Raw genomic sequence first — 22,634 nt, forward strand, 5'->3', positions numbered from 1 at the left:
AAAGTTGGGACAGGGTGGAAAATGTGAGTTAAAAAAAAGAAAGCAGTAATTCACAAATTTCCCTTAACTTTTATTTCAGTGCAGACAGTGTGGTCAACATCATTTGATTTGTAAATAAACATCCTTTCTTTCCATTCAGGCTTGCAACACATTCCAAAAAAAGTTGGGATGGGGGCAATTCAGGGATAGTAATGAGTTATAATAACTGAATAATGTGATTTGAAACTGGTGATGTTAACAGGTGATTGCAATCATCATCGAGGAAAGGCCTACTTCTTTAGGAGCAAAGATGGGCAGAGGATCGCCAGTTTGCCACCAAGTGCAGGCAAAAAACTTTGAAATGATGAAGAAAAATGTTTCTCAAAGAAAGATAGGAAGAGATTTGGGCATTCCTCCCTCTGAAAAGAATCAGGCAATCTGGAGAAATTACTGTGTGCAAGGGCGCAAGTGATATAAGTGGGCTCAGGACTACTCACTCTCAAGCACTACAGTACGTAGTTACATTAGGAAATGCAAGCTAAAACTGTACTGTGCCAAAAGGAAGCCCTACATAATGTGTATTGTGGTCAGACAAATCGTTTTTTCACATCTTTTTTGGAAGACATGGACAGCGTGTGCTGCAGACCAAATAGGAAAAGTCCAAAATCCAAGTCCAAAAGCCAGGGTCTGTCATGGTATGGGGTTGTGTCAGGTCCTTTGGCGATGGCCAAATTCAGAGAAGTATATCTCAGTTTTGGAGGACGATGTCTTTTCCAGGGACACCCATGCTTATTTCAGCAAGACAATGCCAAACCACATACTGTGCGCATAACAAAGGTATGGCTGCGTAAGAAGAGGGTGCGGATGCTTGGCTGGCCTGCCTGCAGCCCTGATATGTCTGCTGTAGAGAATGTTTGCCGCATTTTAAAATGAAAAATGCATCAACGAAGACCCCGTACTGTTGCGCACCTAAAACGTTGTTTGAAGGAAGAATGTGACAAACTAACACCAGCAACACTTAGTCACTTGATTTCTTCAATGCCTAAACATCAAGTGTTGTTAAAAGACAGGGGAACTGTACAAAGTTGTAAATGCTGTACTGTCCCAACTGTTTCTGTAATGTGTTGCAAGCCTGAATGGCAGGAATGGATATTTATTTACAAATCAAATTAAGTTGACAAGAAAAAAACATGAATTATTTTGTTTTCATACTGTCTGCAATGAAATACAATTTGAGGAAAGCTTATTACTTGCTTTTTTCTTTTTTTTAATTCACATTTTCCACCCTGTCCCAACTTTTTCTGATTTGGGGTTGTAAATGTAAGGGGACAGGCTGGAATAAAAAAAATGTCAGCGGGGCATCCAGGACCAAGATTTGGAAGCCTTTTGACTGTATTAACAGCCACAGCCACAAGGTGGCATATGTTGTTTCCTGCCTATTCAAACTGCACATTCCTAAGATAATAAGCATTTCCATTTTTTTTTTATTCATCTAATTAGACAGAAGAGGTTTGTATACTAGCAGTGCATGGCGTTACCTGGTGGTGAGGAACTCTATGAGTTTATTGGTCTTCTCATCTACTTCAGTGGATGTCTCCAGTTCATCTACTTCCTGAGTGATTTGGGGTAGGTTGCTACTGCTGCCACCCAAGCTGAGGCTGGACGAGGTGGATGAAGAGCTGAGGCCAGAGTCTGGCACTGGAGACACTTGGCACTCCCGGAGGAAGTCCACGCCTCCTGCAGAGAAGCAGAGAACACTGAGAACAGAAGAGTGACACCCTGTTACGCCCTGTAAAAATATTTTGTATTAAAAGTCTATTAGCCTATTATTTTTTAAAGAAATACATTTTTGTATTAATGATTAAAAAACTTTTTTGTTGTTTTTTGGGGTCCATGTTGACATGTGGTGTTGTAAGAACCCTCCCCCACACACCAAATCTCAGCCCACGCAGATGGTCCTTTTTGGGCAAGATGGCAGAAAAAATGCTCAAAGGAATGCTTTAATCAAAACCTTCCATGTTCTCTGTACATACCATTATTTTTGGAAAGACTTCCACATTTTCTTTTCAGATAAGCACTGCACAGCACTGAAAAGAATCTGGGCTTAAGGCATTCCAAAGTAAAAACCGATATGTGAAATAGCAGAGCCAACGTTTTTAAGACTTTAAGCTTAATTTATTAATAAGTAAAGAACAAGGAAATTTTTTAAATACATCTCCCTACAATATAAATGTCAGTGCATGTCAGAACATCACAGTAAAAAAAAGGAAATCTTATCTGAAATGAAACAGCAGGCAAGTTTATGCCCTGTAGGAAGGACAGCTCCTTTCTCTGTTCACCTGTGTAGAAGAACTCGGGCTGGAAGGTTGGTTTTATGGTCAGGGTCTTGCTGCTAGTGAGCTCTCGGTTTTGCAGCAGGACAGAGGCGATGACCTGGAAGCTGCTGCTGCAGGACAGTGTGATGAGCAGGTGGAGCAGGAGACGTTTGCTGTGTTCAAACACTTCCGGTCGATAGTGATCCATGCCTGCTCAGAATCAAACAGACAATGGTGTGCTGATGTTTTTCTGAATAGGGGTTATTGCTGCGCATGAATGATTATCATTTTTGTGTGTGAGTGTGTGTGTGTGCGCCTACTTACCAAGAAAGAGAGCATGCAGAATCAGGGGCAGGTGAAGGGCCCAGTCCTCCCTCACACTGTGGTCAACTACTAACTCGGTCATGAAGATCACTGCAATGTTACACCTATTCAGAGAGAAACACATGGGACAGAATCACAATTATCAAGGTCTTTTTACTTTTCTTACTCACTTATCTTATTAATTTTGGGGGAAATTGCAGAAAGTGTCCATACTAAATAATGCTTCACAAAAAAGACAGCTATGTGCTCTATTTTGTTCTTCAAAGAAATCCTGCTGGAATTTTAATAACGCTATCAAATATATTTTATCACCGGCCTCACAACTGCAACATGAAAAGGAACACCTGCAGGGATTAGAAGATAATGATCCCTTCCTCATCAACAAGCCTATTCATGAGATTGAAATGTTCAGTTTGATGGCCTGTTTGTCTGTAATGCTGTGAACATGTTCTCTTACAGCTCACTGAATCCCACACATGTCGGCCTGAACAGTTATATAAGATTATGATATAGGCGGAGGCGGTTTATGTTAGGTGCTGGGAGCTGGGGAAAGCAGGCTGTTGACTTTCCAGTCTCAGCTCCCTGCTCTTTTCTTAATAGAAGTGTTGACTCACCGGTGTAGTGGTCCTCTGGGGGTAATGGTCTCAGGCAGGTAGTCGACCAGTGGTGCCCAGCATCCTCCATTAACAGGCATGGGCAGAGGCATTGGCTGATTGGTCTCCAAAACATTCAAAAGCCAGCCAGCATAAGGGGGTAAAGGTTCATCTGGATATTAAGCAAAATAGGTACACAACCGTCTGAGATGCACCCTCTATCAGAGCTCACAGATATCAAAATACTGCAATCCCTGGCATGCAAAATCACACAAACACACATGGCAACACAGTTAAAGTGTTCAATTGAGAAATTCTGTATCCGTTCTTTGCGCAATATTATGCATAATTCAACTCAAAGCACATCTCTGTCATCACTAATAGCAGGCATGCCTTAGTACTGAGGTTTCTGCTCTACAAAGTAAGCACAGGGAGTTTTTGGAGACAGTTTCTAGCCCTGTGGTGTGTAACAAAAGCTCTTTTTGGGTCACTGGCAGCAGCTGAGATGCTCTTTGGCCAAGACTCCCACGTGTTTCCATTGCAGTCCTCCCACAGTAGTTCTCAGAGCTTGAAGCTACAATTTCACTGCTTATTCATTATTGTTAAGCTTGACTACCTCAGTACTTATCCATCAGCATCACACATAACTGCCATTTCATTTTGCACGTGAGTGAGTGCTTGAAGTAAATCTGTGTTTGACTCACTTTTTTCCTCATCGTAGGAGCCACCTGAGCTGTTGCTGTAGCGGGACTCTAGGCGGTTGTGAGCCCGCATGATGCAGCTGAGCCTGCGGCAGCACATGACAGTATTAATCTAACTGTTATTATTAGACGTGATAAATCTCAGTGGCGGCGGAGCTCCTACCTGTCCTCATTCTCCTTAGCGGCTTTCACTTCGCCCATGTGGGGGAAACTCTCCTGACCTGCAATAACAGTGTTGCTGCTGGATGTTGTGCCTTAAAATTCAAATGGAAATTGAAAGTCAAAATTAGGTGTTATGAAAGGAAAGCCTTCTTTATTAATTTAGATGTAATTTAGAATGAATGTCTAGTCCCAAACCTTGCAACCCTGCAAATGCAATGTTGCATCTAAGCCTATCATTACCTGACATGGTGGTGGCTGTGGCAACCTTGGTTCCAGCAGCAAAGCGGTAGAATGGAGGGTTGTCACAGTGCAGCACCACGGGATTGACTGGATCTGTTTGCTGAAGTTCAAACAGGAGCTCCTCCATGGTTTGCAAAGTGTTGTGCCGACAGAGATAAATCAACACTTTCTTAATCTGTTGAAAAAAAACCCATGAACATATATATATGATGTGTTGCATAATCAGTACATATAAATTCAAAATGTGAAATATATTGGCCCATGACCATATCAGATCTTTGCCGTGGTCCATTCATCTCACACTCACGTAGGGCAGAAGAGTAGTGTCACTGCTGACGCCACACAGGCTGATGAGGAACTGGAGAGTGGTTCTAAGGTTGTTACGCCATTTGTTGTTGCTGACCAGTGCATTCCAGGCATTCTCCATTTCTGGACCAGGAATATCATCTCCATACTAACACAGATGTACACATAGGCAGGTTATTTAATATATTTTATAGAACACTGAACTGCAATTCAATATAATAAACAACAATGTTTTAATAATATTTAAAAATTACAGATTAATTGCAGGAATCTCTTCCAGTACCTTAGCAGTCATGAACATGAGGTTGTTGAGCACCAATGAGGTGGCTTGCATGGATCCCCAGCCTGTTCCCCTTAGGTGATGGGATGCCCCTGCATGGTCAAGGCGCCCTTTATATTCTTCATCAGGTGTGGAGGGGCCAGAGATGGAGGGCAGTAGTCCACTGTCCACCAGCTCGATGTTACTCAGCCAGGGCAAAAGGTAAGTGAGCATTATCTGTCTTCCATTGGAATGAGTTGTAGGGAACCTCTGGCTGATCTCTACAGGTGAGACAAACAAATATTTTAATTTAAAGCTGACACTATGAAAGTAACATATCCATCTTTGGAGTTTTTAGTTAATTGTACAATGTGTTGTTTTTCTGTCTTTTCTTTCTTTACGTAACTATAAAAATCATAAATATTTCATTTTTTTCCCCGTGAGCAACATGATCTGGCATGAGATCATAGTTCACAGTTGCCATGGTAATAAGTGAGTCTGAATTACTTCTGGAATTAAGTGAGTGGGAGGCCATGGAACAAAAATGTGCAAACACACAGCAAAGAAAAAGGAGCGAAAGGAAAATGAGAGATAAGAGACGACTGGAATCATAACACAGACACACACCTGAAAACAGAGGCAGTGTGAGCTCTGGGTACATTCTGGCAAGCTGGCTGGACAGCTGTGATAGAGACACACTGTACAGTGGGGGAAGGGGACCGTGGGTGCCATACAAGATACTGCTGGGTTTCTGCTCAGCAACCTTTTTGGAATACACAGCCAGCTTTCCTTCAAGAATCTGTCAAACAAGCAACAGTGTTTAGTGTAGGACATGCTGAAATAACAATTGTAAAAGAACGTAAAAGAACATTAATTTCTCACCCGCATTAGCTGCATTGAAATTTCATAAACATCTCTGTTGGTGTCAGAGGCTTTAAAGAGAATCAAATTAAGTAATGTGACAATGTCACAGGGGTAGTTTCTGTAGGAAAAAGATCAAATAAAAACATGTTCTTAGACTTTTGTCCATGACTATAAAAGTGTATGATGAGGAAGGGGGTCTCAGTGATAAACAGGTTTTAATCAATGTTGATTATGCACAATATGCATAGAAGTCTTCACTCAATGTATTTGTCAAAGCTAAATCCTGCATAAATGGATGTTATGACATTCTATATAGGCAAAAATGAATATTCAGTCTGAGGTTTCGAATGTAAAGTGCATAGTATGCTTTGATGCTTTTAAAAATACTGATTTGCAGTACCTGCTTCCATAGACAGCAGCTATGGCTTTGAAGCACCCGGAAGCTAACTGGCATGAGCCTGTGAAGCAGCGGTCTACAGCCCAGTTAAACAGGTTCACTTGGTCTGGGTTCAGTTCCAGCAGCAGAACCACCACCTCACAGCCCAGCTGATGCACCTTTGTCATTGCGTGTTAACAAAAAACAAGATAAAGAGACAAAAGCAATAGTAAGAATAGCAAAACTCTGGAGTCATGGAATTGTTCTACACATGCACCATTAATCAGCAAGTGGGAAAAAGGATTAAATGTACTCTTGACATGCATGGCTTGTAATGGTCATTCTGAATCAAGATATCTTTCCATAACTAGGCACTGTGAATCATTTCTGGGAACACTGCCTCGCAATTAGACCAGAATAAGCTGGCAGAACAATGTAAACACGAACGTTAAATACAGAGGCCCGGTTCTGCAAAGAAGAGAGAATGATACACTATCGACACACAGTGCCAGCTTTTTCATCTGGCACAAGGCCCGGTTATAACATTAAACACATCTATATGAGGTCAGCTAGCAGCCTGTTGTCCTTGGCAACACTTGAACACAGTGCTGCTTGGGACATCGGTCCAAGTCTTCACTTTTCAAAGTGAGCAAAGCTCTGGAAGTTTATTTGGGACATCTCTTTGTCAAAACTGAGCAGCATGATGAATCCCTGGCAACATACCCGTAAATCCAGGCAGGCTAGGATATTATCCAGCCACTTATAGAGGTACCCGTCTGGAGAGAGACCCACATTGTCAAAAACAGGCCCACAGCACAGCACTGCAGACATGGCCTAAAATGACAAAAAAAAAGTTTTTTTTTTTATTATTAAACAGTTCTCTGAAATGGAAGTGCCATAACCATACCATATATCATAAATCCAATGCCCAGTCCATTGTGAGGCCACATAAATATTTACACAATTCAAAAACCATACATTATCCATGATTTTCATCCACATTTGTATATGGACTGAGAGAATTAGCTACATTATTAAATGATACCACTTTTACTGTGGTGGCTCCAGTGAACCTGTCAGTCATGCAGTGTAGTAGTTTGTTAAGTGGGAACAATGTCAACATATTCTGGACCCGCCTGGAAATTTCCAGGCTGTTTCATGCTCAGATCTGCACACACCCACCAGACACCTTTTGTTTGCAGATGGCACCACTGACTTCATGGGCTGAGAGGGCTTCCTCACGCCTTGACCAATGCAAAGCAAACAAGGAATGTACGCTGGACTCCTATTTATCCTGACATTTCAAGGTCTGTTTACTGCTTCTGTGCCACAGCTACAAATGACTGGTATGCAGTGACTGCATTTAAACCAGGGTTAACATTTAGCAGAAGAGAGTGGGCTTATTAATGCCTGTGACCAGGGTAAATTACATTGGATTAAGCTTCTGCAAATGCCCTTACTTTACCTTAGAGCTCAGAAAAGAAAATGTAGCTTTCAATTTTAGGTGTGCCATTTAGTATAAATGGGTTAGACATAATCAGGTTACTGATGGCTGGCTGCTGGTCATTTGGTACCTTGAGAGCACAGTACTGGTATCTGGTTATCTGGTGGTTCCTGTCACTGTAGCGGTCGAGTGGGGTGAACATGACACTGAACGGACCAGCCCACTGGCTAAAGAGGATGAAGAGGTGATGTCGAAGGCTCTGCTGTGGGAAGAGGAAGCGCCGATGGTGCACTGAGAGAGACAAAGTGGGCATAAATTAAAAAGAGCTTATTCAATCTCTAAATATTTTACTAGATTGCTCGAAATAGAAAGTAGTTTCTTTGGGGATAGTCTGGGGATAATGAAATCTTGATGCATTAAGAGCTTGAGCCAAAAAATGAATAATCCACCTCCCTTGTTTTTGTTCTGTTCATGGGCTCTGCTATTTTTGGTGGAAAACTGACACCAGTCAGTGCTTCTTGAATTTAACAGGGAAAACCTTCTAAATCCTAGTTAATCATATCAGCCCAACCCTCCAAGTAAATGGTGTAAGGTACAGGTAAAGATTTATTTATGATTGAAAAATGAGTAATGCAGGAGTGAGAAGTGAGAATTGTATATGTTTGTGATTTACCAGGCACACACTGGATGAAATTGGCCACCATGGCACTGAAATGGGCTCGGATGTCTTTGAGGATCTCTAGATCCTTATCATTCTCAGCTTCCAGCAGCATCCGTGTGAGATCCACGTACTCCAGGAAGAGAGCTCCCAAGGCCAGAGAGTCACGTTCCAGGGCACCATTAGTGCTGCCAGAGAGAGAAGGGTGAAAAAAACGGTCTTCATCTGCGTACATGTGATTGATACATGAAAAGGAATGACACACAAACCTGTCGCTGATGACACCTGAGTCAGCCAGCAACTCAAAGATCCTCAGCAGCTGCAGCCTGAGCAGGTCTCTCCTCTCCCGTCGTTTCTTATTCTGAGGCAGACAGAGATGAAAGTCCCATGAGCTACTGACACCTCAGCAAAGAAACTCTCAATGAAAAATGCAGATTTACCTCAGGTCTCCTTTCCAGGGCCTCCTTCATCAGGGGGTGAAGTTCTTCTATGAGCTCCCTGAAGGTAGATAACAGTTTATATTATTTTATCACAAAAAAAGACAAAACCAAAAGTAAAAAACTGACAAACAGTCTGACAATCTGTTTTAATCCTCTCTGAATTCTCACAAAAATAGGTAAATGTAATTACATTAGACACTATTGCAGTTTACAATGCCACCTCTGGCTTTTTAGAAGCCATTGTCCTGATGCAGTTGATATTCAATTTGTGAAATTTGAAACTGTATGTAAACAGACAGATGTCAAATGCTGAACCATTGGTGAATAACTGAATGTTAAAATTAATATCCAACAGCAGTACCTGAAGATAAGGGAGTTAGTGCGTCCAAATCCCAGAACAAGAGATTCTGTGATCTCAATGCTCTCTGCCCTCATTAAAGGAACCAGCTGTTTCAAGAGCCAGGCCACAGATGGAGTTCCGATCACCTGATAAAGTACAGCATGGATTTTTTTTACTCAGTTGTTTCTTTTTTAACCTATTAGACTAGTAAAACTTGATATGATCAGTATCAGTATAGAGAAAATCAGGATCAAAATAACAAATGTAGGTAAACATTCCACACTCTTTCTGTTTTGATAAAAATTTTATCAAAAATAAAGGATACATATGTTCTTCCTAAATATCAAGTCAAATGAATCAAACAAGTAAAACCTTATTGTCACAGCTGATGCTGCCATCCGATGAAGATGTCATAATTTCAGGAGTAGAAGCTCTTAGGTGCCCTGGGCTCATGATGCTGGGTTTGGCAACTCCAAAGCACAGAATTAAGTAGTTCCTCCACAGAGTCGCATAGTTGTCCCCAGTGCCTGCTATGCTGGTCTTCTTTGCATTGGCTGGGTTGCTGTTACATTCAATAGGAGAACGGATTTCAGGTCACATGAATTGAATGTTTAGAAAATAAATCCTGTAAAGAATGCAAAGAAATCCTGGTGTCAGTGTATTCACAAGCCGTACTCACTTGGGGTCTACCAGTGGTATGAGGAGCTGGAGTCGGGTGAAGGCGTAAGGCCATGCATAGCTGAGGGCTGTCGGGCAGTGTTTGGGCAAGTGTTCCTGCCGCAGGAAACTATAGAGGCACAAGACCCAGGGGTCCTTTACAGACTGGGCGAAGATCCACACGTGTGAGGGGCTTCGGACGTCATAGTGGCTGTTCACCAGCACTGCACTCCACTCCACCAGCCACTGCAGGTCAATGTGATGCCCGACTGGTAACATGGCCTGAGAAGAAGAGGTCAGTGGTAAAGAGGGTGAAAGGTTAAGCCACTAGATCACACAGAGGTAATAGGTGGGAATAATATAAAAACAAAATTGTATATCTCAAATTTCAAAGCTATTAAAAAACTGGTCAAGTCACAAATATCTGACACATTTATGAAATGTGCACATTGTGGCTAACAGTGAGGGCCTTCAGTTTTCTCCCAGAGAGAACTCAAGACACTAAACTGCAAAATTAGACAGTGAGAAGCACCCACCGAATCAGAAACAGACACGTGGACAAAGCTCTCCAGCACCACTGAGCTGAGCTGGTCCATTACATCGATCATTGGTCTGTCATCATCCTGCAGAACATTCAGTCCATTAAACAATACTCAAAACCAATATACAACAGCAATATTGGACTATTGCAGCCAATTTTTCTAGGGACAATAAGAATCAAAGGACAATTAAGCCACTGGGGGCAGTGGAAGATTAGAGAATAAGAAAGTGATCTTGTAACTGAAGGTTGCAGGTTCAAATCCTGAATCGCCAAGGTGCCACTGAGGTCCCCTTTTTCACTGTGTGCACCGTGTGTTGTGCTTGCTATGTAAGCAATGACAAAGAGTGACATAACTACCACTGCAGTACCCGTATCATTATTACCTCCACTTGTCCGATGATGAGGAAGAGGAAGCGAATCTCCTTGAGGATGGCAACAGCTACTTTCCTTGTGGCGACTGCCGATGAGCAGAGCAGCAGCAGGGCGAGCCCCTCTATGGCATGCAGAGCTGCAGAATGTGGGCAGCGCTCTGCTGAGAGTCTCTGGCTGGAACCTGACTGCATTAGCTGCAACATAAAGTATATACATGATCGGTAAACATTTCCTTACAGTCCCAAATTGCCACAACATTAAATTACTGTCGGGTGAAATGAGGTGACACTGATATTCTCATTACAATGGTACCGGTAGAAACCGGTAGGTGAAGAACAACGTGGTTGACTTTTTTTTTTTTTTTGGTTCATGTGGACGGTCTGGTGTGTGTGCAGCAATTATCTGGGGAAGTGTAGTGGGAATGCTTTGGGAAACATGACAAAGAGATAAAGTGTTGACCTCCACCAAACCCTACAAATCTCAATCCAATTGAATATCTGTGTGAAGGATTTGGAAGACCTCCAATGCTTGGTCCACCGTGCTGCACATTGTTATATTATCTATTATCTGAATTGTTTTACCACAGAGGCTGTCTCATGTGTCTAAACTCTCAAATATGTAATTATACACCTTTTTGTATGAAAAAAAGTGTTGTACCTCAGCAGAGCAGATATTTGCAGTGTCATAGGCTTTGCCCGAGTTTTGTAAAGCTAGCTTCCACTGAGTGAGGAGCTGCAACAGCAGTTTCAGGGAGCTGTCGAGCAGGCTCTGGTGGGTGTCATGCACCTCCCGGAGCAAGAAGTTGGCAAAACCAAATAAGACCTCATCCCTCCAGTCATAGAAGTCCACCAGCAAGCTCTGCAATGAATTCTGGGCGATGAGTCTCAGTTCATCATCCATATGGATAGTAAGCCTGGAAGGAATGACAAATTCCATAAATAAAATGTATAACTAAGTTTGACATAATAGTGATTTTTGCATATATAGCATTAGCTCAAACTTTATTTGGTTCAGTTGTCCATGAATGAGGGTCTAATATCTGCAAATGAGATAAGCTTTCACAGGTGAAAGAAAGATCAAATTCAGACTGGCCCTGCTGAAGACCTAATGGCTTAAACATGAGGAATTGCATCTAATTATCTAAATCCCCACAGGTCATATTGCACACAACCAGGCATTTCAAATTGGTCTGGGAAGAATCACATTACCAGGGTTTTTGGAAAATGTGATTGGTCGATTTATGCGACTGAGCTTCTCGCTCACACACATACACACACTCACCGAGCAAGCAGGTCTATAAGCTCTGGCTTGGACATGCCATCTGGTAGGATGCGGGGAATGGCAGCCACACACGTCCTGAACAGGTCAATTTTTGGTTTCCTCTCACCCCTACAATTCCCAAATTAATATTGAGTATACAGAAGACAAAATTTGTATAGCAAACTAAATAGAGGCAAATACCTCTCAAAATACAGTCAAAGCAATCAAAAAATTTTTGTATTTTTACAAAATACATACGTGATCATGTCCTCTGGCTCTTTATTGAGCATCTGCACACTGGTCATCATCATGCAACGGCCCACTTCTTTATCCAGATGTCTTAATACATTGTCTATAGCCTTCCTAACTTGGGAGTAGTACAGAGACATCCCTATAAAAGAAAAAAAAAACATTACATTTACGTGGCATTTACAGGGACAGTCCCCCTGGAGCAACTTAGGGTTAAGTGTCTTGCTCAGGGACACAATGGGGTCTTCTGGTTCATAGGCGAGTGTGTTACCCACTAGGCTACTACCACCCATAGTCAAAAACAATCCTAAAGCACGTTTTGGTATTTTCTCTGTCCTGTGACTCACCAATTACTTTTGCCTCTTCATCAGTCAGTGTCTTGCTCAGGTAGGTCTTTTTCACCCTAAGAGTGTTGCCAGAGGGCAGGGTTGCTCCAGTGTTGGGCATGGGGGGCTCACCATCCTTCTGCTGCAGCTTATCAGCGATTACCAGGAATGCTCTGAGGCCTATGTTCATCCTCTGGAGATCAAACCCCAACAAAACCAAAGTTAGAACACATCTAAATGTGTTCATACTATTACAAAAAAATGCTGATGAGGGTTCAGAAATCAAAAAAGAAAAGTCATTGGACTGTACCTCTGGATTAAGACTAAAGGCTTTTGCAGGCTTTCCAACACACAGCAGGTCAAAAATGATCTCTTTCATTGCAAAATCAAGTCTTTCCTGTGAGATTAAAATATAATGAACATCAGTTAATATGGCATTTTCTGTGTGTGAGTGGTTTCTATGATTTAAAGAGTTAATTTCTTTGAAGATGAACAATGTCCTCAGAATATTTACACTGTATTGTTTCTACAGTTTGTATTTGGCTTAGAGAGAAAGACTGTTTCCTGTTTACCTGTGCAATAAACTGAATGATCTTGACAAAGATATTTAGGGGCATGTCTCTGGGAACCACACTGCGTGACCCCTTGGGAAACAGTGTGGTAACAATAGTGTTGAGACGACTGCAAGGAGGAAAAATAAAGTCAGCTATATTCCATCAAAGTGAGAAAATCTAACATGTCTAGCATGGGCAGTGACACACATACACTAATAGTTGTCCCATTTCTTTTAAAGTGTCTAATTTTAAGACCAGCTTATTTTGAGGCTAATTAAAATTTGTCCCAAACCCCCCGTGATTTAAGATGAGTTCGTGGCCTACAGTGCTGGTAAAACGGCAAACCATATGTGCCTGAGATACTGCACTTTAATCCCCACTTTTGCATTAAAAATCCCATGACACCTCCAATTCATTTAATTCATTTCACATCCAGTCCCAGGACAAGGCCACGCTGGGCTCACCCGGCAGGCTGTGGCACAACCTCCAAAAGAACATATTCCCAGTGGAGTCATGACAACCACCCACAACCCCACATCCTCCCTTGCGAATGGCACAGTCAACAATTAGGCAACAGAGAGGGAGAAGCCTACTGCTCACTGTAATGGGTCTGTTTTTGTTTATGTGTATTTCAGATAGAAACTTAAGGGCAGAGCCGTACACAGGGATGGTTGTGGTTAAAGAGTGACATATTCAAATGCACTTATTCGCACCCTCTGAATTAAGAAAGATACTATTCATATCCTGTAGTTTTTATGTAAACAGACTTCCTGCAGGTCTTGCCGTATACAGCTCCCGGGGGGGATTCTGACATGTTCCTTGTGGTTTTGAGCTAAAAAAACAACCCTGGCTAAACTGCTGCAGGGTTCACGTATATTTCAGCCATATAGCACATAGTTATTCATTCATAGTGGTAATGCAAATCTGAAACACATACCCTTGTGTTGCTGTGTTGCTTTCACACTTAATCCTAATCATGTATACCCAGAGAAGACGGTAGAGAGACTCCAAGGCAACCCTGGCCATTTTCGGGTCCTTACTCTGCAATTAGACATGCACCATTATACATTATACCATTCAACTGTTAAGCAGAAAACAACTCAAGCCTTTTATGCATATTCGTTTGATTTATGTATTTATTACCAAATTATATTTACCTTAAGATTGGAGAGGCAATTACTGAGGAAAACATGCCATCTGTTGAGGAAGAACTGCTTTTGGCTTACACACAGCAAACATGTCACCAATGGGTACAGAGCCTAGGAAGAAGAAGTCAGTGATTTACCAAATGTATAATATTATTCTAACCATCATAATATTCATTATGCTCTTATTATTACATTTAACCACTGTGTGCGATTAGCCTTGAACCATGATTACTAGTGTCAAGATGGTGGCTCAGGTGGAAACCAAATTACCGTTCACACCTCATATAACTGATTTACTGTCCGTGACGGCAACATGTCATTTCTCAAGAGCTGTCCGGATATTAAATGAGCCACTTTACAAGTGATATTGCACAGGGTTGACCTTGACTGGCTTTTTGCTGAAGGTCTTCTCTGCAGTGTTTGCCACAGAAACTCCAGAAGAGAAAGACTATACAAAGTGGGAGTTATGCCCATGGTGACTAACCAGAGAGTGCTTTTTCCTGGTGGACAAGTCCAAGGTTGTCTCATATAGGCTCTCCACAAAGTTCCTCAGACAAGGCACGTTTACCTCGTTTTTCACAGCCTAAGTATTCAGAACAGAGCCTTAAGATTAGAGCTGACTAAGAGGTTACGGGACACATATTGATCTCAGTTATGTTCAGCACAATACAAAACAAGACTTACTGCTGCAACCGGAACCAAAATTTCCACAAAAAGTCCAGCCAGGGCATGCTTTATATCTTTGTCCTTAACTTCCAGGAAATACTGTGCACATTCCTGTAATAAAGAGAAGCACATCATTGCTAAATACAGGGTGTCTTGTTTCTTCCTACTGACACTGTAATCTATATTGTTTACCACGAGATGACAAGTTTAGCTGTCTGACCAAAGGAAACTAAGAGCAAAGAATAAAATGACAATAAAGTATGCAGAAATCATATTTTAGGCTATAGAAAGGGGTTCCTTTTTTTACCTGCATGAACTGAAAAGAAGCCTCAAAATCTTCCACTGGGTACATTTTAACACGGAAGAACTTGACCCCCATGATGAGGCTGACAGTGCTTTGGACTACGTAGGGGTTCTGCTCTTTCTGCCTGAGCTCCTTCAGCTCTGTCAAGAACTTCATTTTAACTACAGGAAACCTGAGGCACAAAATGGCAATTTAGAGTTAAAAATGTACATGGCATGTCATTCCACCTAATCTGTCACACTTTGTCTCATTAATTATTCATGGGAAATATTGGGACAGAAAAATCAAACAGGTAAGTTAAAACCAAATTGTTAAAGACCAAAGCACTTGTTAATGCAGGTCAGCGAATGGTTGAAAAGCATTAAAACATTTAATCAGGATGTGCCATGTAATCCTGTTTGAGGGCACAATATGCTGCTCTTCCTAGCCTATTATACCATACACATTGCATAATCCTGTAAAAGACCTTCAAATAAACTTGCTTTCAAACACAATTTCTGATGAGACCTAAGATAGACAAACACTTGATGGAATTTATCCATATGAATTTGTACATGTAAACATATTATCAATGAAGAGTTGGATCTCTAGCACAATCTCTTTTAACAGAATGCTGACTTTGGCAAACAATGCATGTGGTATTTAAGCAGTAAAACTACTGCTTTAACCCCTTTAATGTAAAAGTCATTTAAAACCCTTTACACAGATATTAACATTTAAATCTAACTGCTCAATCACACAATGGAAGAGAATCTGAGCCACACCATGTCCCATGGCCTCTGTGACCACAACCATGCTCCTAAGGTGTCAAACACAGCAGGAAATAAAGCAGATGCTGACACAAGGAGAAGGGAATGCAGGGTGCTTAGCATCCTGGTTCTGTTTTAGGATGTGTCCATTGCTCCTACGATCTGGAAATCTCAAATAAACAATAATATGATTTCCACTCCTAGTATGGACAGAGCTCCTATGTCTATCCCATGACTTCCTGGCAGTCTAGAGAGCCTATTTTACACTGAGTAGTGCAGCATGGTGAGATGCATTTATAAAGTCATGATTGTGGATAATTGCACAGCTGTATAGGGGGCAGGAATTTACACATAACTGACTGGCCACAAGAATATCACATGCCAGGACATGCGTCATCCTGCAGATCTTATTGTCTGCATTTCCCAGTCGCACTTTGATGTTTCATCAGAGCACTTTCACAAAGCACATTGAATTTGTCTACTTTTAAACCGGAATTTTTATTTATTTATTTATTTTTATTATATTGATTTACACTGATGAATTTTACGCAGGATTGGAACAGGACTTTTCAACCTGCCAAAAAATGTATTAAAAACTAAGGGTTTTCATTCGCATTTATGTAAATTACATCCTTAATCCTTAAATTGGAGAAGTAGGGAGAACAATATCACACAAAAAGTACATATGTAGTATGTAGGTTTTAACTTACTTTGCTTGGGCTAAGACTCCAATGACCTCTGCATAAAGATCTGCTACAATGTGCATGTTTCCAGTGTTGGGACCATGGTACCTAACGGAACAGAGCATTGTTTCAGAGGCAAACTGGGACAAGAGACCGAACTAACATTAAGAAAAGTTGAAGAATTGATTGGGAAGGCCTGGCTCTTACCCTTCTTTGTATTTAAAGTGCTTAAATGCCAAGTTAATGACTTCATGGACTAGACCATCAAGATCAGGGTGTAGAGGCATCTAGTCATGGGAGCAGAAAATCGTGGGAAGAGTTATACTTGTTACTGTTATGATGACACAAAAAGTGACAGCTGAACAAACAGACACTTCCCTGCAAAGCAAAATATTGCTTAAGTACCACACACTCAGTATGTCTGAGGACACGACACATGCAGGGCCTGTCAAAGCCAATTGAGACATACTGTATGTGATTTTGGGCTATATAAGAAATAAATGTTGTTGTTGTTGTTGATATTGATATCAAAGTGCAAATACCTGCTTTAAAACTTCTACTAGGACAAGAGAGAAAATGAAGTCGATGGCCAAATCTCGCCTCTCAAGCAGATAATCTCTCTGCTGCTCATCACTGAAAGGCATGGTGAGATTAAGTTAGATAAACCTGATCCTGCCAGGAACAGATTAAAACTCATTTCTATGGTTTTGCATCACATAAATGAATGGAAAAACAGGTATTACATTATTGGTAATATTTGGGAACCTTTGCAATGAAAACATTACAGCGCTCTTATAACCTCATTTCACCACACATCACTCTTACTTTTTTGACTTTGTGTTAGCTCTTGGTCTGTATTCATGAGACTCATCCTCCATCCCGTTCTGCCTCTTGTACCAGTCAAACAGTGTGCGCAGGATGGACGGCAGGCAGTATTCTGCCAGCGAACTCATTGCACTGATCAACTGCAAACACAAGCACATTCATCCATTCTAATCATCACCCCCCCAAAAAAAACTTGTGAACAGTAAAATAAAGTTTGCACCAAAACAAAACCTTCACATTTCTTGTTAGAAAAAAAACAAATCAAAGTTAGATGGGTGCCTGGATGGAGTGAAAAGAGAGGAAAAAAGCCAACAAAAGAGACAAAGGGTGAGGGAGGAAAGAGAACTAAGAGGATACTGTGCAAAAGATTGCAAGGGGTGAAGACAGAAGTGTAAAGGGGGTGTGCTGGGCCTGTGCAGTAGGACAAGATGCCCGGGGGTGGCCTCCGTCTCTGCAGGAAGGAAAGGCGGGACAGGGACGTGGCCCAAGCCCTGAGCACACAGGAAGGGAGGGGAGCCTGGGTGGACCTGGGGAACACTGCGGCCCCTTCATTCAGCACTAGGGTCCAATAAGAATCCTGGCTCTGTGCGCCTGATGAAAGGCCACAAACTCAACACACAAATGCACCCCTGTCACTCTGAATGGGCAGTCTCTCTGGCCCAGCCAAACCTACTGCGCACACCTCTGCCTAAGCAGGAGTACTGAGGAGTACTGAGGAGTACTGAGCTCTTGGTTTGTAGCTTGGCCTGTGCTGAAAAGTCCTGTTAGTTTCAAATATTAAGTTTTCCTGCATGCACAGTGTTGCTACTGTTTCCTGTTCCATTTTGATTTCAGAGAAATAAGAAGCTTATAACAAACAAATGAACCCAAATCAGACTCATAATATTCAGCTATCTCAGTGTAGGTTGAAAGCAAAAACCTCATACTTCACTATTCTTTGTTATCTGAACTGCTACTTAAACTAAAACAGAAATATGAGGTGTAATGGTGAGTAAACAAGCTCAAATGGTATCCAAATATGATATAGTACCCCAATTACCTGGTCAAACTGTGGATCCTCACCCCTCTGAAGAGACTTGGTTAATGGCTTCTCCTAAAAAATGCCAATCAAATCAATAATATACATATGGGATACAGAACCGTGTATCTTATAGTTTTCTTGTTTTACGTAACAATACCCTTTAGCAATACCCGTCACTTTATATTCTGTATTGTGCGGTGATGACAATAAAATTTACTTTGACCATTTAGTCATAAGCCATGTACCCTAAGACCATCCTGAACTAATCAAACATAACATAGCATTTATGATATAATAACAATATTCCAAACAACAAATATCAATGACATTTACAACATAAATGTGTGATATTACATTTTGTTACATGGTACTTATATAAATATAGTGTAACAAGGACCTTTAAAGTAATGTGTGACCTCATTTTTGCCTCTTGAAAAAGTCACATGGTATTGCACACTGAAGTATTTTTGGATGGTGTCCAGTGAGTTGATGTATCTGATGTCAGGACACCCTTGTCCATGATATTGCAGTGATCCATTAACAACAGTCCGTCCAACTGTCATCTGAGCTCATTCATTCTCCTCATCTGACCTCTTTACAAATCTTTACACATTTTTGTATATAATGGATAAGGTCTTTTAAGTAAGTAACGTTCATCATTAATGAACTTCAATCAGATGTGCACACATTCAGGGCACTGGCATTTCAACCATTCAAAACATCTAAAGAAAAGCTGATCTATAACATCAGGAAAATGGGAAGGAATTCCATTCAGCTGATAAATGTGACACCTTCTTTTCCACAAGCCTTATTTTTAACCCGAAAGAGAGACCCATGTTCTAAAAACAGTCGACAGATTAATTGGCCAATAAAATACGAGTCCCTTTTTTTTAGAAGTGATTTACTGTGCTGACCCTAATGTGTAAATAAGATCTCACCAGCTTTTTCACCGGACAATCCTGCGGGATGTCTTTTCCATTGGGCGAGACATCATTATTGATGACAGATCATTATTGATGTTTCCACACATGCAACCACACATGCCCCTAAATCAAAGTTAACAGCAGATATATTTTAGATGGTACGGGTCCTTTGCAGATGCTTGTTTGTAGGAAGTTAAACTGCAGTTCAGATAAGCAGTGAAATCTCTCAGAGACTCCCTTCAAGCTGCTCGGACACCAACATCTTGTTACCAATACACTAGAAGTTCATTAGTGAGAATGCCCATTCTTACCATTATCTGAAATTAAAGAATACCAGAATTCTGACAGAGATCTAATAATGAATATACAATTAGACTTTAAAGCACTTTCCTTGGAGTGTTTATCTGGGCCATACTCGAATATTCCTAACACCTGTTAACACCCTTGGGCTGTGCATGTTAACACAGAGTGCTGACGTCATCTGACAGTTTTACGGTGTGGCTGGCAAACAGCTTTATTTCAACAATATCTGAACTATTGAACTGATGTATCCCAATGCACTTCAATATATCTGTTCAAAAACGTCCTAAATGGGTTTCCAATTTTACATAGTTTTAACAACAGCAGTGGATAAACTACAACCACCATTCACCTACATGCTCAAAGCATACACGTAAATATCTGATGTGTATATAAAAAGCTCAGACTACAAGGGTTAAACAAGGTTAACAGGTTGATGTCATTTCACCACTTACCAGAGGTTCAGCCATGATGATGCGTATCTTGCGTTCGGAGAGCGTGGTGAAACTGACAAACAGGCTCTTGAGGATGTATTCGCCTGGCTTGCTCTCGGGGTCAATACTGATGGGCATCATGGCTGGGAGACCCTTCTCTCCCAGAGCGCAGTAAACCGGCGGGATTGGAGGCTTGCTGTAGCCCGGAGATGCTGAGGATGCACATAGTAAAACGGGGAGTTAGACCTGCGGTTTCCTTTAGAATCTGATGTTACTAAACATTAGCGAATACGAGATTACAAATCTTCCATTGTGCATGCTAGAAGTTTAAACACTCATTTATGATGGGCTGAAAGAGTTAGACAGCATTAAATCTGCTGAGTAATTCTCAGACAAGACTCGCTCTACTCTCTCAGTTTATGGGCACTGCAATCAGATGGCAGCAACGCGGCAACAGCTGAGACAGCTGTCTATTGCACAAACATGCGTCTCCGGCAAGTACCAATATTAATACCGGTATAGTCACTTCAAAGGGCATACTACCATATTTTTAATACACTAAAAAGTACAGAGAGTCCAAACAAATGATCAGACACTGTTCCGCTCCTCGGGTAGCACACTAAGAAGTTCTACACTTCTCAGATCAGGTCAAAATACAGATGGGGCCAAAGATGAGGGGCATTCATCCATCTCCTGCACCTCCGGAGCGTATGAAACTTTCTGCTCTGCCTGCATAACCTGGCACATCCACTGGCCTGGCACAACACTAACCTAACCAGCCCCGAAACGCACCTACCCAAGTCCTTGATCAGGCTGACAACACTTGCTTTGCTCCAGCAAAATACAGTCCCGTCCATGCTGACGAGGTAGGGTATCCAGAGACTGTCAGAGAAAAAAGCAATGTTTCCCTCTTAACCATTCCTTAAGGATCCCAAGGAGTCTTCTGTGAAGTCAGTATTTCCATGATGGACTGAAGCAACAAGGGTTTGTGAGAAAAGTGGTTGGGCAGGAGAGTAGTCACAAGTCCACGTGCGCCCAGTTCGCTTTGCACTGCCTTATGATCGAGCAAGTGGCTTCCAAGAGTGAAGGTCAGCAGGATTTTTAGCCACGGCATAGCCGAGTGACGAGGTCCTGACATGTTATGGTGGCATAGCTGTACTACTATATTTATCCCTGGATACACAATATACTAAGACACCCCCCCCTGCCTTCTCCTGTAACTCCCCCTATTCTCCCAATGCATTCATTTCAAACTATTTAATGCTGTACAGAGACTCTTGCACATACATTCTAACCACCATCAGTGGGAGATCGACTCAAAAATAAAACATTACTTTACATGCATTTACAGACTTACAGACAAGGAATATGGGACAGTGGGAGAGGTAAAGGTGCTACCTAAAAGGTGCTACCTACCTGAAATGAAGAAAAAAATGAATGAATTTCCCGAAGGAAATTGCTTATGCTACAACTGCACAAAGAGAAAGACTTACAATGTACATACAATGTATGTACAAGACATACAAGTGCACAGAGAGAGACAGACATACATTTATGAGTATAAATACAAATTAAAATAAGCCTTTAAAAATAAGTATGCAGTAATGGCTCAAGCAGCATTGCACATTATGTAAGAGTTAAAAGTTAAGAATCAATAAGAAGAATATTGCACATTAGCAGAAGAATCATATTGTATATTGTTAGCATGCTAACAGTAAATTTTTTTGCTGCAACATCATGCAAATAGATTATTTCCTCAACATTTGCTGATGAAAGTAGTTTTTGGTAGTTTAAAAAAGGTCCTTACTCGTGAAAGAACTGCAACGAAAAGTTGATGAATATGCTTGATGAAAGTGATAACAGCGTGTGCAAGGGTGCGTTTATCTCATTCTGTTCACTGGATGTCACACTGGAGCTGAGGGAGGCAGTCGCTAGAGCCACAAGCCCTTTGGCTCGCTCCGGCCCTGGGCGGAGGATTAGGGCTGAGGCGCTACATGTGACTCTGCAAACAAGAGGCCTGCTCAGATGCGGCGGCCATTACATCATCGCTGCCTTCAGAGTGGAGGTGCTCCCCAGGGGACAATATGACCAGCATAACAACGCCTCTCTCCCGCGCTTTCTCACAAACACACTCATGTGTCATCGCCTCTGACATCAGGGAACAGATAGCCATGGGAAAAACATCAATCTCAAGCAATGTTAAAAATAAAGGGCACTGATGATGACTTTGGCAGAAAAGGCAGTAGGGGGAAATACTGAATGGGCTGAAAGGGTAATACCAAACACACAGATAGCATCCCACATTTATTGTACATTTATTCTGAAATTTGGGACAAGGAAACAATTGTCTACTTAGCTGACGCTCTTACATACAACAGCAAAAGGGTCAGCGATACAGACAGGATGGTGGGTTAAATATCTTTCTCAGACAGACAATGGTAACAAGACACACATAGAAGCATATTTTTTTTGTCCCCTAGGCTACTATAACCCTACTTGATGTGGGATTTTGTATTTAACTTGTATAGGGTTAAGGTTAGTTTAACAAATGAAGTGATTACATAATCCTATAAATGCATACAATGCACATTCCATACAATCCCACCAATTAAAATAGTTGT

The 22,634-nt window shown here is 41.4% G+C and overlaps 1 protein-coding gene across 11 annotated transcripts in view; it reads right to left on the reverse strand.

Moving 5' to 3' along the window:
* frya (furry homolog a (Drosophila)) overlaps positions 1-22,634 on the reverse strand; it is a 44,202-nt gene that overhangs the window by 12,858 nt on the left and 8,710 nt on the right. For 8 of the 11 annotated variants that reach the window (XM_028961317.1, XM_028961310.1, XM_028961316.1 and 5 more), the window contains exons 2-40: positions 20,035-20,225; positions 18,375-18,428; positions 17,336-17,475; positions 17,053-17,143; positions 16,718-16,797; positions 16,538-16,618; positions 15,082-15,250; positions 14,793-14,885; positions 14,593-14,691; positions 14,118-14,219; positions 13,898-14,001; positions 12,979-13,087; positions 12,717-12,803; positions 12,428-12,599; positions 12,090-12,222; positions 11,853-11,960; positions 11,229-11,484; positions 10,583-10,765; positions 10,195-10,281; positions 9,681-9,940; positions 9,374-9,563; positions 9,023-9,147; positions 8,662-8,719; positions 8,491-8,582; positions 8,237-8,409; positions 7,694-7,854; positions 6,843-6,953; positions 6,144-6,298; positions 5,762-5,861; positions 5,507-5,678; positions 4,904-5,160; positions 4,622-4,768; positions 4,315-4,489; positions 4,076-4,166; positions 3,916-3,998; positions 3,233-3,383; positions 2,619-2,722; positions 2,319-2,504; positions 1,518-1,716 (exon numbers count right to left, since the gene is read on the reverse strand). In XM_028961317.1, the coding sequence (XP_028817150.1) occupies positions 1,518-1,716; positions 2,319-2,504; positions 2,619-2,722; positions 3,233-3,383; positions 3,916-3,998; positions 4,076-4,166; positions 4,315-4,489; positions 4,622-4,768; positions 4,904-5,160; positions 5,507-5,678; positions 5,762-5,861; positions 6,144-6,298; positions 6,843-6,953; positions 7,694-7,854; positions 8,237-8,409; positions 8,491-8,582; positions 8,662-8,719; positions 9,023-9,147; positions 9,374-9,563; positions 9,681-9,940; positions 10,195-10,281; positions 10,583-10,765; positions 11,229-11,484; positions 11,853-11,960; positions 12,090-12,222; positions 12,428-12,599; positions 12,717-12,803; positions 12,979-13,087; positions 13,898-14,001; positions 14,118-14,219; positions 14,593-14,691; positions 14,793-14,885; positions 15,082-15,250; positions 16,538-16,618; positions 16,718-16,797; positions 17,053-17,143; positions 17,336-17,475; positions 18,375-18,428; positions 20,035-20,154 (5,258 nt within the window). In that variant the 5' untranslated portion in view covers positions 20,155-20,225. Of the gene's footprint in view, positions 1-1,517; positions 1,717-2,318; positions 2,505-2,618; positions 2,723-3,232; positions 3,384-3,915; positions 3,999-4,075; positions 4,167-4,314; positions 4,490-4,621; positions 4,769-4,903; positions 5,161-5,506; positions 5,679-5,761; positions 5,862-6,143; positions 6,299-6,842; positions 6,954-7,693; positions 7,855-8,236; positions 8,410-8,490; positions 8,583-8,661; positions 8,720-9,022; positions 9,148-9,373; positions 9,564-9,680; positions 9,941-10,194; positions 10,282-10,582; positions 10,766-11,228; positions 11,485-11,852; positions 11,961-12,089; positions 12,223-12,427; positions 12,600-12,716; positions 12,804-12,978; positions 13,088-13,897; positions 14,002-14,117; positions 14,220-14,592; positions 14,692-14,792; positions 15,013-15,081; positions 15,251-16,537; positions 16,619-16,717; positions 16,798-17,052; positions 17,144-17,335; positions 17,476-18,374; positions 18,429-20,034; positions 20,226-20,809; positions 21,091-22,634 lie in introns of those variants that run through there. The other 3 variants (XM_028961314.1, XM_028961309.1, XM_028961319.1) reach the window with 3 other exon arrangements.

Source organism: Denticeps clupeoides, chromosome 19 (assembly GCF_900700375.1).
Source record: "Denticeps clupeoides chromosome 19, fDenClu1.1, whole genome shotgun sequence".
In the NCBI taxonomy this organism is placed as follows: domain Eukaryota; kingdom Metazoa; phylum Chordata; class Actinopteri; order Clupeiformes; family Denticipitidae; genus Denticeps; species Denticeps clupeoides.